We start from the raw sequence: 17,820 nt of genomic DNA, 5'->3' as shown, positions 1-17,820 counted from the left end.
GGAACAGTTGTGAGGCCAGAGACCTAACCCACAGACACTCTGCTCAGCTCAGGACACAGCGTCATTGATCTTATCATTTCTGATCCCTGTCAAACCACTCGGCTTTTCTCATTTCTAAGATCTCAGATTGTGCACCTGTTAGAGAAAGCCCCAAATGCAATAAGAGAAATTGGTCCGTAACACGATTTGGAGGGATTAATCCCAACAAACCCACTGCTATAATGGTAATTGGAAAGTTGAAGAGTTTTCAACAAGGAATCAATTAGTCCTCAAAATGAATTTTCCAATTATGAAAACGTCGTTTTGTTGTTCATACGGCCAATAGCAAAGTAAAAAGCATAGTGCTTTTCAATAATGACATAAGCAATGGGCTACGATCAGTAAGCCATTTCCATTTTAATAAATAGTAAAATAGAAATACATTTCATAAAGACATATTTAAAACTACTGAGACAGATAAATAAAATAGACCATGAGGTCTTGGTTGTGGCCACTGGTATTTAAGAATTCCCTTTTTTCAAATTCATTAAAAACTCTTCAATTCCATCTTAAATATGAAACACATCCTCCTCCAGCCTACGTCCCAGCATGTGTTACAGGATTTCACACATTTTCTCCAAAAAGTGACAAACTCAGTGCTGCCTTCACAGATCAAATAGCAACACCCATGCTAAATATAGCCATAATGCTCTATTGCTTCCTGACAATTAGCATTTCTCTTCTGCCTAAATGAGACATACAGGCTGTGTTGTGTGAAAATTATTAAAAGAAAACATCTGTGAACATCAATGTGTGTGTATCACAATATGCAGTTCAAAATTAAATGTACCAAAAGGCTTGCTGGCAACATTTGAAAAGCTTGATTACCATAAATAATATTAGGCTATTACAAAAATATATACATTGCAGTTATGTGAAGAAGATATTAAGGCAACAGAGTTTGTAATGCAAATGTCACATCTGAGTATTTCGCCAACAGTCTTACAAATCGACAGTTTTACAAATGCAAAGGAGAAAAAAGGCAAAGATAATCTTTAAAGAGGGGTTACAATTCATGCTAGAGACTCACCATGATAGACTTGATGTGTGACTGCCCCCTATTGTTTAAACTGTGTAAATGCATCACCTTCATGTAATCTTTCACTACAAACCTTTCTCATACACAGACACAAGTACACATTCAGCGCCACAAAAAAAAATCAGTGCCTTCAATGTCCCAAATAAAAATCTAAAATACAAAATATGTATGATTAAAATGAAATTGTCAGTATGTTTGTTCTGTCATAGCCATTTGGTTTAAGAAGCACTAAATCCACTGAATTATTTGAAAGGATATACATAACTAACTAGTTTAAAGCTTAATAAACATCAACAGTTTACATGATTGTTACCAGTTGTAACTTAAAATGTGGCATTCATCTTCTAAAATGCCTTATCTCAAAAGTTTAGTTAAGTTTAAATCAGCAATGGAGATCATTCAATCCTGTTCTTTATTTTTGAACAGTGTCTCTCTATCTCTCTCTCTATCTCTCTCTCTCTCTCTCTCTCTAATCGGACTCTGCTTTGGACTTGTGGAGCTTTGAGGAGATGCTCAGGCCATCGGGGCTGTGTTCAGGCCAGATGTGGGACTCATGCTGCAGGGGAGTACGGCGGGGGAAAAAGGTGTGCTGGAAGTCGTAGTTGAGCAGGCAGCTGATGGTGGCCATGTAGATGTCAGCAAAGCGCGACAGCCGGCGTGAGAAGTAAGTGGGGTTGTGGTATGTTCGGAAAAGACTCCCAAACTGCGCGTTGAAGATGTCCTTCGTCTGTGGCCTGCGATTAAAACACATTCATACCATAAGCATACGGTTAGATCAGTTCTACAAGAGCTCAGTATATTATCAAAACTGCTCATGAATACCAAAGTAATTCTCTCCATTACCTCATGGCTTCTCTCTCTCTAATCCACTCCTCAACGACAGCTTGAGATGCCGGATCTCTGTGTACCTGTTTGAGTTTGAGCAGTGCATAGAAGTTAAGCACAAAAAGCTGAGGTTAGAGACAAAAAGATGAAAGAGGAAATGCTGCATGGAAGACTGACAAAAGTTTTTGTTAAGCTTCTTGACCTGCATCTGTTCAATAAGTCCAGTCAGTGCCTGTAGCCAGGTCATCATGTGCACATACTGCTCTGTGTTCATAATCTTGATCTCTTTCCGCAGCTCAGGGATGATGGCACCTGTTCTCCAGCCATGTTTCAGCGTCAGATCCTGCAGAACAAATGACCAGAAGACCAGCCTTGAACCCAAAATACCGTATACAGTATGATTTTTCAATGATTTAGGAAACTGTTTGTTTGGCTGGAGGTCTGAGTATATTAAAAAAAAAACAAAAAAAAACAAAACACAGTGGACCTCTACATATCATACACTGGAGTTTCAAGCTTACGGCACATACATACATGCAGTCACAGAGCTATTGCATACTCAGATGCACTAAACAGCACTCAAAGCCCAACATACAGTCAATTTAGTTGCACATGAGATGAAAGAAAATAGACTTCGAGCCTTAATCCCTCTGGTTGCAATTATGTGCCCAAGGCCGTAGTGTAGAGAAGCCTGTTAGGTGGCCAGTGCAGAAAACACCAATTAAAACTGAAGTGTATCTGTTCCAAAAGGCAAACATGAGATTAAAAAACAAAGTTGAAATGGATCAGAGTAATGAGGACATCCTTTCCAATTCTGTGTATTTGGATTCTTTTATCAAACTGTATAAAGGAAAAAAAGAAAATATCGCTCCATCCCTCCCTCCCACCCCTGTAAGGCCTTAGTAATTCAGAGAAGCTTCTGCTCTGTGTCCACTTACAGTAATGATCTCATCCTACAGCCAGTGAGGCTGACTGTTAGCTGTGGTTAGAGTAAACGACACACGCAGTGTTCCATATCTCTAAATTAGCAAGATGCTAGTTACTGTAGTTTGTTCAGTGCAGAACAAACAGGGCTGCTGTTGCCAAGTTGCTAGGCATCAGGCATAAGGAGGTCAGTCAGGTGCAGTGATACTTGCTACTGAAGATGTGGTAGCTGTGACACTGACACTCATTAAAATGTCTGTCAGCCAGTGCACAGCTACACTAACTGTGGTTTAATCCATGAGGAATTACATTCTCAACCCACTTATTTTACTATCAATATTCCATTTCCAGCAGTCGCTCAGTATTTCACTATGTGCACTTTGTAACAGAACGTAAAGATTTAGGGTGTAAAGAGTCAGTCTTAAATAAAATCTTTAATGGAGCACGGTCAAAGCAGGGCTCCCCTCTGTGTTCATGATAGTATGATCTTTCATACCACAGTGGTTTGAGTAGTTATAATTAGCCCTTTGATGTACATATGTCTGGGTGCTGCTTACTGCCAAGTCACTGTAGATGTGATCTCCAAAGTAGAGCACTTTGGATCCTCTCCAGCCAGTGAGTCTCAGGAACTCATAAAGGTTTCCCTAAAGTGATCAAACACACATTAAAGAGAAAAAAAAAACAAAACACAGTGGACCTCTACATATCATACACTGGAGTTTCAAGCTTACGGCACATACATACATGCAGTCACAGAGCTATTGCATACTCAGATGCACTAAACAGCACTCAAAGCCCAACATACAGTCAATTTAGTTGCACATGAGATGAAAGAAAATAGACTTCGAGCCTTAATCCCTCTGGTTGCAATTATGTGCCCAAGGCCGTAGTGTAGAGAAGCCTGTTAGGTGGCCAGTGCAGAAAACACCAATTAAAACTGAAGTGTATCTGTTCCAAAAGGCAAACATGAGATTAAAAAACAAAGTTGAAATGGATCAGAGTAATGAGGACATCCTTTCCAATTCTGTGTATTTGGATTCTTTTATCAAACTGTATAAAGGAAAAAAAGAAAATATCGCTCCATCCCTCCCTCCCACCCCTGTAAGGCCTTAGTAATTCAGAGAAGCTTCTGCTCTGTGTCCACTTACAGTAATGATCTCATCCTACAGCCAGTGAGGCTGACTGTTAGCTGTGGTTAGAGTAAACGACACACGCAGTGTTCCATATCTCTAAATTAGCAAGATGCTAGTTACTGTAGTTTGTTCAGTGCAGAACAAACAGGGCTGCTGTTGCCAAGTTGCTAGGCATCAGGCATAAGGAGGTCAGTCAGGTGCAGTGATACTTGCTACTGAAGATGTGGTAGCTGTGACACTGACACTCATTAAAATGTCTGTCAGCCAGTGCACAGCTACACTAACTGTGGTTTAATCCATGAGGAATTACATTTTCAACCCACTTATTTTACTATCAATATTCCATTTCCAGCAGTCGCTCAGTATTTCACTATGTGCACTTTGTAACAGAACGTAAAGATTTAGACTGTTGGGTGTAAAGAGTCAGTCTTAAATAAAATCTTTAATGGAGCACGGTCAAAGCAGGGCTCCCCTCTGTGTTCATGATAGTATGATCTTTCATACCACAGTGGTTTGAGTAGTTATAATTAGCCCTTTGATGTACATATGTCTGGGTGCTGCTTACTGCCAAGTCACTGTAGATGTGATCTCCAAAGTAGAGCACTTTGGATCCTCTCCAGCCAGTGAGTCTCAGGAACTCATAAAGGTTTCCCTAAAGTGATCAAACACACATTAAAGAGAAAAAAAAAAAAAAAAAATCAACCATGTGTTTCATCTAGGCGTGTGCATGAAATATTTGTCAGAAATAATTAACTGGCATGACATGGTCATTTCCTGGCACAACACCTGTTTGTAGATCTGCCCTTTTTCCAACCTGTGAATCCGGTCCCACAGCAACGCACCTTTGTCTGTCACTCGCCTGAAAGGTCTAGGAAAGATTACGCAAAGACAAATCTTACCCACTTTATAATATTAACAGCTCCAAAACACACATACACCAATGGACATTCTGATTACAAATAGTGTACAAGGCCTACTGGTGACTGCTGGCCGTGTGGTACAGTGAGACCCCTACTGGGATATAAGAGGCATAACATGGACATAGTATAAGCTGTGGACTACAAACAGACTTACTTTCTCCGGTCATTGAAGAAACTAGGTTTGTCGGCCTGAACAATAACAACATCAAACAGGTCCCTCCAGTCCTTCCCTACAATGTAGCTCATTCCTCGGTCCCTAAGGGAGACAAACATTTGTGAATTTACCTTGTCAGCAACATCTTAAAGCCCATCGTGCGGGTGAAATGACAAACACTTGAGCTGAAGGCACAGCACAGAGTGACAGTGACGCAGATACCAGCAATAATATGTCCATCTTTGACTATGTTAGTGTGACTTTAAACAAAACTCAAAGAAACAGAAGCCATGTTATTTTCAATCTGGCTAAGGCACGTTTTGCTGCTTTGATGACTGGATGTATCAAACTATTAAATCGAGGACATAAGTCTTATGTCTTTGGTTACTGGGAAGCCTTTTAAGGTTGGACATACATAGCTGTTCATTTTTTTTGCAAACAACCCTGAATTCAAAAGAGTCTCACAGTCAGTGACTTACAATGAATTACAAGTACTTTTATGCCCATCCATAAAAGTTGGGGCATTATGCATTGGAACCAATTAACTGTTTGTACCCAAGTACACAGGATTTTTAATTAGCCATGCCAAGAAGCACTTGCACTCTGTTTGCTCACACTTACACAAAGTCAAAGGGGCTATTGGTAATGAGGAACATCTTTTTTCCATGCTCTGACAGCTTCTTCAGCACAGCGTGGCTTTGCTCACCATAGCAAATGTATTTCTCTGAAAAACGAGAAAACAGAGAAAGGCAGAAAAAAAGAGGAAGAGGGAAGGGGTTGGTGTGGGTGGTATTGATATAATTCTAATAACCTTTTCATCTCTTTGCAACAACTCAGATGTGGCAGTATAATTTCTCTTACACTAGATAGAACAAAGTATTATAAATCAAACAGCATTACCAATATCTGCCTCCACAGCTCGGTACATAATGCCCTTGACGTGAACATCTCTAATGGCTTCCTATGAGGAGGAAAAAGTACACAGATCTCAGCCTGGAAGTCTTGACTTCAGTGACACAATGTTAACATTCAGCTCATGCAGCAACACGTTGCTCTGTATATAAACGATTGACTTGGAAGCATGAAGAAAGTGCATCTGTGCATACAAATTAAACATGAAGAAAACACATCCTGGAATTTAGTTACTTCTGTGAGACAGAGAGAAACTTTTCACCACATTTTCATCTGTTTATCTTGTGCTTTTGAATCGCGGAATGAGTGAACAGAGACGGAGAAGTAAGGATAAACTTAAAGGAAGTTTTTCAAATACAAAGCCTTTTTGATGTTCACAAAAGTCAAAGGAAAATAAACTTTAAAAAAATGAAAGGCTTCATAATGAATAATAAATCAGGCTTGAAAAGAAAAAAAAAAAAGATTAAGGAGGGTGTCCTTGAAAAGATAGGAGAGGCGCTCGTGGAACAGAGTGTGTGAGGGGGCCTTTAATGACAGCGATCTGTCAAAAATGCTGCGATGTCACACAGAATAGACAGGACCAGCATGATAGCTGCCCTCAAAGGGAGAACACAGCGCTAATTTCTCGCCCCTCTCCCTCTGAAGTAGCAGAGCCACCTGTGAACAGACACAGATGGCTGGAGGCGGGCTGGCTCGACTAAAATTAGACACCAGTTCTCAAGAGCTAAAATTAAGACGGCATCGAATGGCTGGAGTATCATGGCACACTGGAAACATGTAAATACATTGAGATTCATGTATATATGGCTGGATTTTATGTATATACACACTGGCCTCTGGGATATTACATCAGGGAAAAAGGAGAGTGATTCTGAGTCATCCGATCATAATTTCCCAAAACACTGATGAACGAAGGTAGAATGATAAGAAGAGAGTTCACCTTTACGTCTTTGTAGAGATGGACTGGCTCATAGTCGATATTGTGCCTCATGAAGAAGTCATTGACACAGGATAGGAGGGTCATCTCAGGCAGGGAGAATATGTCCATGAACTGCTTCATGGTGTGGCCATGGGAACTCTGCAGGACAGTGACTGACATAATTATATTCTGCTGTTTTTGCATGTGTGTACCTGTGTTCATGCAGACAGGTGTCGGAGTGCTCATCACCTTGCCGTAGAAGTCGCTCATGATCTCTAGAGGTACGTGACAACCTTCATACATGGCAATTACTTCCTCATCAGGAACTGGATGAAGACCTCTGTAGGAGAAGCATGAAATATTACAGACCCTTCGACGACAATAGGATTCATTGTGCTTTATTAGTAGCGTGTGTAAACCACAAAAAAGTTAGAACTGTAAAAACTTCAGCCTATGTTGAATGTTGAATGATTGCCTTAACTATACATTAAACATTTTTAACTGTCTACGTCTGTTGCTTACATGGTGTGAAAAACCATTTTATACTCACTTAGTGTCGGTTAAATTTTATATTTTACCCCCCACCCTGGTGTAATACACTGAACAGATACCTGTATACAGTTCCCAACTGGATGTAGTGAAAAGCATCTATCTTCATCAGCAGTGCCTGTTGCAAATCATTTAATGTTTTCACAAAAATGATCCACACACCGAGCTTACAGTTCAATACATGCAAAATGTCTTTAAACCAAATGTGTCCATTTTTCGAGTTAGACAAGAAAAGACCTTCTCACCTTCTGAACGTCATAATGAAGTCCTCTAACAGCAAAATTTGGAATATACTCGTACTTTCGCAGACCCTCTGGATACTATTGGACAAAAAAACAACAACAAAAAAATCTGAATTTGATATGAAGGACAACATGACAGATAAAGGAACGCATATGGTCATATATTGTCCCTCTGTATGTATCTGGAACAAAAATATATTTGAAGTGACAGGTTTAAAAGAGTGACACACTGCACACACCCTGTGTTTTGCGATGAGGATGTCCCTCGCTATGTTGAAAATGAGGGTGTGGAGGTGGCTGGAGTAGAAGGCCAGGGTGTAGTCATAGTCGAAGCCGTAGATCTCTGTGTCGCGCAGGCTCATCTCGTTGTTGGCAAAAATGGTGTCGGGGTCGACTGACTTGGTCGATATGACTGGGATCAAGTCTGAGAAGAGAGAACCACTGGAGGTTAGTTTGCAGTTTGCTTCCATCTGGGAATATCATATGATGCTATGACAGAAAGTCAGAGCAGTGTTGGAATAGGGCCAGTATACACCGCTATGGAGAACCTGAATGTTAGATATCTGTTCAACTACTGTCGCTTATTACTCAGCACCACCACTTTCTAAAGAACATAGGTACTATCGATTTAGTTGGTTTCAAAGGTTGGGCAAAAATAGGCCTGTTTTATCTCAGGAGGAGTGAAACATGTGGAGCTGTGTGAAGTACAAAATGTGATCTAGTTGCTTGCTTAAATTTCTGCTGGCACCTCCAAAATCCTTTGTCCATAAACATCTGTACAGAACCAAGCAAATATTGGAGGTAGGTACATTTTTTGTCCACATCGCTATTAACTTAAAATTTGACATCACTAACTGGTCATTCCTACCATGAAATTAGAAGTTCTTGCGCACAACTGGCTCCTCAAAATTAGTGCATTATGTCTGCTGCTGGTTTAAGCTGATGGCACCTTTCTAATTCCAATTCAAGCGCTTGTTCATCAGGGGACAAAATAATAGGAGCACTTTAGCATATCATTAAATGCCCTACAAAATCACCACAGAGCTGAACTGACCCTTCTCTGGTATATTCTCAACAAATACTGCACATCATAAGCTTCCCTGAGTATTATTCCATTATACTTTACAAGGTTCCATGTTGTTATGTTCACCTTAAATGGGATACACTGTTAATATTTGGGTACTACAAAAGTTCTTTGAAGTTGTGCTTAGGGTTTGGACAAAATAAAAGAAAATACCCTAGAATATATATTGCAAAGCACCACAACACCCTCAAAACCATGTACAGATTTGAACCAACTAAAATTCGAGAAAGACTGCGTGTTAGAAGCTTCACGTTGGTCGCCTTAATGGCATGGCTGCTGCCCTGGACCTCATTATATTTTACAGGCGAGTTGTTTTTGTCCAGTCCCATGTACGTGCGACACAGAGTATCATAGCCTGTTAGCTACGGTGCATAATTCCCACAACATTTGCAGGCTCGGTTTGTGGTTTCAAAGGGCTGCCAATGTGAGACTCCGGAAATAGTTGGTGCATCACTCCGCCGGACACATTGGTCATAACAGGGTTTTTAAAGGCGTCAGCCGTTTCTGTATTTACCGCAGTGCCGTATTCTGACGACCGAATGGTCGCTCTGCTGTTTTTATCGATGTTCGTACCTTCTGTCTGCCTTTTGGTCTCATTGTAAACAGACCACAGCCTCTCTGTCATGCCCTGGCCGTCAGAGGAGCCGCTGCAAACAGATGCTGCGTAGTTTTTGGCTCTGGGCCGGCGCGACAGCAGTTGACCGACTCCACGGTGTGCCGCGCCGAAATTCCGTTTCCATGAGCAGGACCTGAATGGCCGGTGCTGTGAACCCTTTAAAACGTTGCAGAAAACGTTCGCCTTCTGCAGACAGTCCTTGTGTTTCAGCAGAGACGACAGGGGCAAAGACAGGGGCGCCATAGCTCGGCTCTTTGGGTGGCAGCCCGTGTGTAGGTCGCACTTGACTGCCGGACGACTGCACGCCGTGGAGAGGTTCCTCTGTAAATACCGAAAGTGTCCCCGGGGTGTTTTTTTTTTTTTTTTTCGCCGTGTAAGTCACTTCCGTGTTTAGCACGGTCCCAGCCCCAACCAGCGAATCAGAGGCTGGTGCGCCTGGAGTTCAGTCGTCTCTAGCAGCCCTCTAGACGGCCGCGACAGTTAGCAGGGACATACATTAAGTACACATAATCCAGAAAGCGGATCCGTTGTTATTCAGAGCCGCTGTAACGTGCGGGCCAGCGGTTGAGCCGGATTACCATCCCTGTACATGGCAGTTTCATTATTTCCCCAGACACCCAGAAGCCCACCAGTACTCTGCAGCTGAAATGGTTGGTTGAATGATTAGTGGTTTGACAAAAAAAAAGAAAAGAGAAAAAAAAAAGTTATTGATAATACTTTTGATACTTGGTTAATTCTTTAAAACATTTTTAAAAATCCACTGAATATTTGCTAATTTCCAGTTTTTTCCCCCTATGCTAGTAAAATCAACATTTTTTGGTGTTCACAAAATGTTCTCAACATTAATCTCCTTTTCCCTGATTATCCAATAGTATTAAAAGCATGGAGACGTAAAAAAAAAAAATTCTCTTGGACATAGTGGCATTTATGGAAGCCGAAAAATAGATAAAATATTAGCAATGACAAAAATAATCATGGCAAATCAAAATCATGATTACTGAGCATCTCATTATCCTGATTTACTACCTCATTTTTGTCTTGATAAATCAGACTTTAAGACACACACATACACACCCGACCCCATCACACCCATAACTGTAACTACAACTGCTATTTGACAACTGTAGCCTGATCCCACACGGGTATGCACCCTTCAGACAGGTCGAGCAAACATCACAATAATGTGCACATGCAATGCGCATTATTAATCTATCCAACGGGGATTCCAGTATGAAATAATCTCAGATGGATCAGACTGTGTGTCGGGTTTGTTTGCCAGCATCTGCATTTTCATCTGACTAACAGTGCCACCGTATGGAATAAGATCAAGGGTGTAGATGACATGTGCTCATGGACTGTGTACTTCCAGAGTAGGATATATGACTACAGTGAATCCACACCTTTATTGGAAAAAAAAAACAAAACAATCCAGAAAGCCTGAATACGATCCAGCCAGAACACAGACACAGATATAATGCTACCGTTTGTGACAGCAGAGCCATAACCAAAAACCGTGTGTGCACCTACTGCATCACAAAGCTTCAGTGTGTCACTGGGCTGTGAATTGCATAAGAAAATCAAACTTTAACTGGGCAGAGATTTTTTTTTTTTTTTTCCTTTTTTTTCCTTTTTACAATGAGAGGTACATATTCGGAAGTGATGTGCTGATCATTCATTCTGGGCCAATGGTGGCTAGCCACGATTTTCGGGTATCGACTTATGTTGAAGAATCTGATTGGGCGACATGTGCCGTGGGCTGTGCTGCGATTGGGCGAAGGTTGTGCGTGGTGCGCAGCCATTGGCCGGTTGTCACGGGTTTAAGAGAGTGGGCTCTTTTGGTGGGAGAGGCAGGTTGTCAGTCTCTGTTGTAAAGGCAGAGCTGCGTGCGCTGATCCCCGGCTTTTGTCTCAGCAGCTGAAGAGTCACATCGTCATTCATCTCAGAATGAAACGAATTTGGTTGATAGGTCTTCTTTTCGCACTCCTAGCCTTTGGTGAGTAGCGGAAAATTAGCTATCTCGTCTCACTTTCTTTTATTACCCGACATTGCAGCTAGCGGGGTTAGCCAGTAGCTAACGTTAACTTGCTTTTGTACCCATTCATGACTGCAGCCTTCGTAGATTTGCGGTTTCCGAGTTTAGTTTTGTCAATTTGTTAATGAAAGAACGCATGCTCTATTTGGCTCCTCCACATTTCTCAGAGAAACGCCAGTATCCGTTATTCCTAATTGCCTTTCCCGAAGTTTCTAGAAGAAGCACCATGTACTGTATGTTAAAGCGGTCTAACGCCCGATAACGTCCCTATGAAAAACTGTTGCTGTTGCAAAGATGCAAATCCATATTCCAGCTTATAAAAGTCAGCCTACCTAACGTTACACTTTATTTATTTGGTGATTTTGATCATGTCTTGCAGAGCGTCATTCTTACTGAGATCATCTTAAATCTTTAATATTTCACCAGGTATACCTGCAGCAATTAGTAAGAATTTTTTAAATCTTAACAACTTTTTGTCCCTTGGCAGCTGCTGTAAAGGCAGAAGATGAACTTGACGTTGATGGGACAGTAGAGGAGGACTTGGGTAAAAGCAGGGATGGCTCCAGAACAGATGATGAGGTGGTGCAGAGGTAGGTGTCACTTTGAATATGTATTCAGATTTTGCCTGGTGAGTGAACTGTAGGTCTCTATCTGAGAAGGTCGACTAAACCTGACGTTAACAGCCCAAGGTCAGTGTGACCAAGCTTATGCACACAAACACTCAGAGCAACCTTGGAAAAGTTAGTGTTGGGAAAGCTTTGCAGGATCTACTGCACATCCCTCATTAAAACTAGGGAATCTTGTGTGTTTTTTGCCTTTAACTTGGATACTAATCCCTACAGGGAGAAAAGATTTTCATGTTGGTTGACAGCTATGTGTTCTTGTTTTGCACTCCCCCTGATCTCACCTGTGTGTGTATATCTGTCTGTCCTCAGAGAGGAGGAGGCTATCCAGCTGGATGGGTTGAATGCAGCTCAGATTAAGGAACTCAGAGAAAAGTCAGAAAAACATGCGTTTCAGGCTGAAGTCAACCGTATGATGAAGCTCATTATCAACTCCCTCTACAAGAACAAGGAGGTGAACAGTAATAAATAGTATTTTGAAGTACTTTCAGCTGTATTGCAAGATTACTCCTATGCTTGTATTGTATGACTTACAGACCTCATCAGGGAAAGTCTAAACTAATGCTCAAATTATTTTTGTTTATCTCTTACAGATCTTCCTTAGGGAGCTGATTTCCAATGCCTCAGATGCTCTGGATAAGATTCGCTTGTTGTCTCTAACCAATGAAGATGCAATGGCCTCCAATGAAGAGCTGACCATCAAAATAAAAGTATGCACATGAATTGGAGAGTGTTTAAATGTACTCTATGTTGCAGTCTATATTGGTAATGTTAATAGTTCTTGCTCTGTTTGTAACTTAACTCTTCCCAATTGTTCCCTTCCCCAGTCTGATAAGGAGAAGAACATGCTTCACATCACTGATACTGGTATTGGAATGACCAAAGAGGAGTTGGTAAAGAACTTGGGCACCATTGCCAAGTCTGGCACCAGCGAGTTCCTTAACAAGATGACAGAGATGCAGTCTGAGGGACAGTCTACCTCAGAGCTGATTGGCCAGTTTGGTGTGGGTTTCTACTCTGCTTTCCTTGTCGCTGACAAAGTTATCGTAACGTCAAAGCACAACAATGGGACCCAGCACATCTGGGAGTCTGACTCTAATCAGTTCACTGTCATAGAGGACCCTCGCGGGGACACACTGGGCAGAGGAACCACCATCACGTGGGTTCACATTTTGTTTTTTCCATTGCTAAATGTCACTTACACCAGTTTTATCGTTTTTGACATCATGAACAACTACTGTTAGTCTTATAGCTATTTACACTGCCACCCTTCTATCCAAAAACTAATAAGAATACCAGCAATTAGGAGAGATTATTAAACTAACACCAACTCAATTGGACCTTGAATGCTGTTCTCTTGTTAATACTCTAGTCTCAAATGTTAGAAAAGGTACTGACTTTGAATTAAATCCTCCTCATCTTTTTCTAACCTCAGGCTGGTCCTGAAAGAGGAGGCCTCAGACTATTTGGAGCTGGAGACCATCAAGAACCTTGTCAAGAAATACTCTCAGTTCATCAACTTCCCAATCTACGTTTGGGCCAGCAAGGTGATTACTTAAGATACTTCCCTCCACACTTTGACTCAGACTTGATCCCAGTATAGTTCTATTATGAAACGACAAATATGGACAAGAGCAAATGCCAGTTCCATAATTTCTTCCTCTCAACATGCCAGACTGAGACAGTTGAGGAGCCCATCGAGGAAGATGCTGAGGCAGCAGATGAACCAGAAAAAGAGACTGCTGAAGACGAGGCTGAGGTAGAAGAGGAGGAAGAGGACAAAGACAAGCCAAAGACAAAGAAGGTAGGAAGTCCATTTAGGGTTGGGTGATATGAACAGAATTAATATTGTGATGACTATCAGATGTATCTTTATTAATATGTTGTGCTATATTTTTTCATGTATTTAAAATTGTATGGTAAAACATTTAACTCAGATAGTACATTTAATTGAGTCAACCCCCCAACCCCATGAACTTAGACTGCAAACCATGACATCCCCTGAGAATTTATAATGACATATAGAGTATAGAGAGAATATTTGATTTGTTTAAGTTGCTGCTGTACCTAAAATTAGGGAGATCATTTGATATTGTTTGAAAATGCATATTTTGGGCCAATTTTTGAAAATGTTTCGTCATGTTTGTAGGTTGAGAAGACTGTGTGGGACTGGGAACTGATGAATGATATCAAGCCCATCTGGCAGAGACCAGCTAAGGAGGTTGAAGAGGATGAGTACAAGGCTTTCTACAAGACGTTCTCCAAGGTAGGTACCTGAAAAGAAACGCTTTGTCAAACCTCAGTGTAGATTGTGTGCGTCCTTGTGGGCTCAACAAGTTGAATTTTAGTCATTCAAACTATGTTATGATCTCCCAACAGGACAGCGACGACCCTCTGGCCCACATCCACTTCACAGCAGAGGGTGAGGTTACCTTCAAGTCCATCCTTTTTGTGCCCACTTCAGCTCCCCGCGGCCTGTTCGACGAGTATGGCTCCAAGAAGAACGACTACATCAAGGTATGTAGCTCGAACAATATTTTCATTATAAGGGATTGTATGTGCTTATAGAATAATATTTATGAATTTCATCACCTGTTTCTAAATAAATGTCTCTTTCTGTAACAGCTGTTTGTCAGGAGAGTTTTCATCACGGACGACTTCAACGACATGATGCCCAAGTACCTGAACTTCATCAAGGGAGTGGTGAGTGATTTCTAACTCAATTTATGACAGAGCCATGTGCTATTATGCACTGTTCAGTCTTTGCTTTAATGACACCAGCACTGTGATTAATCTAAATTTATTTTGCTAGGTTGACTCTGATGACCTTCCCCTTAATGTGTCCAGAGAGACTCTGCAGCAGCACAAACTGCTCAAGGTGAGCCTCACATCTAAGATGAATAAACCATCTCAATACCAATTACTTTTCATTTTATATTTGTAAATGTCGCTTTTTAGCTTTTGTAGTTTAGCATTTAGTCTATAATGTATCTGGTCTTTTCTGACATTTGAGGCATTTTAAATTCCTTTTTTAACTAGATGCAAAAAGATTGTTGATAACAAGCAGGAAAGAAAGTCAAATCAGAAGTCAAAGTGCTTTGCAGGAAGAAGGAATGGAAAGAGAACAAAATAAAAAGTTATAAAAACAAGAAAAATGCTTAAGAATAAGGACAATTAAACTTACTATAAGCAGGAAATGGCAAAGAAATCATTGCTTATCCTGTCCCTGTTCAGGTTATCCGTAAGAAGCTGGTGCGTAAGACTTTGGACATGATCAAGAAGATTGCAGAGGAACAGTACAATGATAAGTTCTGGAAGGAGTTTGGAACCAACATCAAGTTGGGTGTCATTGAGGATCACTCCAACAGGACCCGTCTGGCCAAGCTCCTGCGCTTCCAGACCTCCAACAGTGAAACGGTCCTGGCCAGCCTGGAGCAGTACGTGGAGCGCATGAAGGAGAAGCAGGACAAGATCTACTTCATGGCTGGTACCAGCAGGAAGGAGGTGAGTGGGTGGTTGAAATGATAATGAAAAGAATTTAAAAACTAAACAGTCTGTTACATAGAACATATGATTTAAATGACATGCATTTAAACTCATACAGTTAAGCCAAAGAAAGAATCATAGTACTAATCATCTGTATTATTCTTCTGTAGGCGGAGTCTTCTCCCTTCGTTGAGAGGCTGCTGAAGAAGGGCTATGAGGTGATCTACCTGACAGAGCCTGTGGACGAGTACTGCATCCAAGCACTGCCTGAGTTTGACGGAAAACGTTTCCAGAACGTGGCAAAGGAGGGTGTCAAATTTGATGAGAGTGAAAAGGCCAAAGAGAAGCGAGAGGCCCTGGAGAAAGATTATGAACCTCTCACCACTTGGCTGAAGGACAAGGCCCTGAAGGACAAGGTAGAGAGCTATTTATTTTTATATTCATGACATAGGAAATAAGTACCATCCACAGTGCGATTTAAAATTATTCTGCAGCTGCTTGGTTATGTCTGTTCCATCTGCCCTCACTATTTCATGTGATGCTGTCTTTCCCATAGATTGAGAAGGCCATCCTCTCTCAGAGGCTAACCGACTCACCCTGCGCGTTAGTTGCCAGTCAGTATGGCTGGTCAGGAAACATGGAGAGGATCATGAAGGCACAGGCTTACCAGACAGGAAAAGACATTTCTACAAAGTGAGTAATGATGATCCAGTCTTGATCAACAGCGTTTATGCTCGTTGTCACAGTTGTAAAACGCAAATGTAGAACATGTCGTGGCCTGCCTGACTGACTGTTGAGCTTATTTGGCAATTCCTCTCCCTTTTTCTTAGTTATTACGCCAGCCAGAAGAAAACATTAGAAATCAACCCTAAACATCCTCTCATCAAGCAGATGCTTAACAAAGTCAATGTAAGTCTGACCACTGTCACTTCACTATATTTGTTCTATTTTAATGGTGCCATATTATGTGATGTATAGAATAATTTGTTGCTTTTTTAGGAAAAAAATAAGCTAAAAATAATACGTCATTTCATTCACATCAAGCAATAGTTTTTGGCAATTTTAAAACACACTACACATCTAATATGGCTAAATATGGGAAGCTGTATTAGTGATTTATCGTTTTTAATATGATGAAATAGCCTATTAATATGCATTAATTGCTTCCAGTGCGCTCTTTTTGAACATAAAATGTACCAGTCACTGCAGAGAGCTGAACAGTTTCTCTTCCCTATGTCCTTCAGAATGACGCTGAGGACCAGACTGCGTCAGATCTGGCCGTGGTTCTGTTTGAGACGGCCACGCTGCGCTCAGGCTACCAGCTGGCTGACACAAAGGCCTATGGAGACAGGATAGAGCGCATGCTCCGACTCAGTATGAATGTACCCCTGGACGAACAGGCAAGTCAATGTGGGCTGCCACATACTGTGTTACTGTGCATATGCATTTGCATAGTAAATGTTTCCAGTTTCAGTATGCAAGTTTCAAGTCATATCTCCTCTTCCACAGCCAGTGAACACATTCTTATCTGACTTGATTAAACAATATTCATTTTTCATTGGAAATAGTTCCACTTTCCTTTACTTTGTTGTACTTTCTGTCTTTGTAAACAGTTTAAACATCCCTACCTCCTTCATTTTGCCCAGTTGGGTGATTCTGGTTGTGTCAGCTCAGTGATTTTTATGTTAAAGTATGTGACTGTTCTACAGATTGAAGAAGAACCAGAAGAGGAGCCAGAAGAGCCAGCAGAGGATGACGCTGAAAATAACGATGAAATTGTGGATGAGGAAGACGATGAGGAAACGGTGAGAAACCTTAACAAGTTGTGGCTCCTTCGGATGTAAAGAATTCAGATTCTGGAGTATTTACTCCTTGCGTTTGTTTGTTTGTTTGTTTGTTTGTTTGTTTGTTTGTTTGTTTTAAATAACTTTGATCTTGTTCCCCTGCAGACAAAAACGGACAAAGATGAACTGTGACGCACTGGATGGAAGAGCATATAACAATGGAGCTGGAAATGGGTTTTGAGTCTTGTTCCAGCACCACTGTGGTTGTTATCCTGGGTGGGGTCCCTGGGTTGGGTTTTTTTAAGGCGAGCGTTTTTTGTTTTTGTTTGTTTTTTGTTTTTTTTTATTACATTCCTCATGACTGTAAATTTGTTAATATTTAACGGACTTGTTTATGGAAAGATGCGATCCTGTCTCTTGATCGAATAAATGTTTCCTGGAAAAACAACGTACAGTTATTTGTTTGGTGTTGTGAAACACATTGACATTAAAAGATATACATATAACTGAAAGACTTGGAGGTGTAGATGAAATGTTTT

General features: G+C 41.0%; 2 protein-coding genes across 2 annotated transcripts; one reads left to right on the top strand and one right to left on the bottom strand.

Moving 5' to 3' along the window:
- Window positions 1-15: 15 nt before the first annotated feature.
- Window positions 16-9,722, bottom strand: nt5dc3 (5'-nucleotidase domain containing 3). Its single transcript, XM_040133334.1, has 14 exons — window positions 9,314-9,722; window positions 7,896-8,080; window positions 7,660-7,734; window positions 7,477-7,532; window positions 7,115-7,205; window positions 6,887-7,024; window positions 5,935-5,995; window positions 5,656-5,758; window positions 5,035-5,136; window positions 4,747-4,828; window positions 4,526-4,612; window positions 2,106-2,246; window positions 1,922-1,986; window positions 16-1,812 (listed from the first exon to the last, which is right to left on the bottom strand). Exons 1-14 carry the CDS (start codon window positions 9,597-9,599, stop codon window positions 1,548-1,550), a joined length of 1,737 nt encoding a protein of 578 aa, XP_039989268.1. The 5' UTR covers window positions 9,600-9,722; the 3' UTR covers window positions 16-1,547.
- A 1,462-nt stretch (window positions 9,723-11,184) lies between these two features.
- hsp90b1 (heat shock protein 90, beta (grp94), member 1) lies at window positions 11,185-17,690 on the top strand. The gene is made up of 18 exons (XM_040132689.1): window positions 11,185-11,349; window positions 11,876-11,978; window positions 12,324-12,465; window positions 12,605-12,721; window positions 12,839-13,170; window positions 13,447-13,558; window positions 13,687-13,815; window positions 14,161-14,277; window positions 14,391-14,528; window positions 14,637-14,714; window positions 14,824-14,889; window positions 15,246-15,515; window positions 15,668-15,913; window positions 16,054-16,190; window positions 16,328-16,406; window positions 16,742-16,897; window positions 17,207-17,302; window positions 17,447-17,690. The coding sequence occupies exons 1-18, from the start codon at window positions 11,301-11,303 to the stop codon at window positions 17,471-17,473; spliced, it is 2,394 nt and encodes a 797-aa protein (XP_039988623.1). The 5' UTR covers window positions 11,185-11,300; the 3' UTR covers window positions 17,474-17,690.
- Window positions 17,691-17,820: the final 130 nt, after the last annotated feature.

This window comes from Xiphias gladius, chromosome 8 (genome assembly GCF_016859285.1).
Source record: "Xiphias gladius isolate SHS-SW01 ecotype Sanya breed wild chromosome 8, ASM1685928v1, whole genome shotgun sequence".
Classification (NCBI taxonomy): Eukaryota; Metazoa; Chordata; class Actinopteri; order Istiophoriformes; family Xiphiidae; genus Xiphias; species Xiphias gladius.
The sequence above is the reverse complement of the archived record's forward strand: the minus strand, read 5'-3'. Positions and strand labels throughout refer to the sequence as shown.

Bases quoted from the DNA above. Each gene is read 5' to 3' on its own strand.
- nt5dc3 (XM_040133334.1), bottom strand. From the start codon at position 9,599: ATGGCGCCCCTGTCTTTGCCCCTGTCGTCTCTGCTGAAACACAAGGAC. The intron at 8,081-9,313 runs GTACGAACATCG...CTCTCTTCTCAG, and splicing joins GACCAAAAGGCAGACAGAAG to ACTTGATCCCAGTCATATCG. The intron at 2,247-4,525 runs GTAAGCAGCACC...TTTGTTCTGCAG, and splicing joins ACATCTACAGTGACTTGGCA to GATCTGACGCTGAAACATGG.
- hsp90b1 (XM_040132689.1), top strand. From the start codon at position 11,301: ATGAAACGAATTTGGTTGATAGGTCTTCTTTTCGCACTCCTAGCCTTT. The intron at 16,898-17,206 runs GCAAGTCAATGT...ACTGTTCTACAG, and splicing joins ATGTACCCCTGGACGAACAG to ATTGAAGAAGAACCAGAAGA. The intron at 17,303-17,446 runs GTGAGAAACCTT...GTTCCCCTGCAG, and splicing joins AGGAAGACGATGAGGAAACG to ACAAAAACGGACAAAGATGA.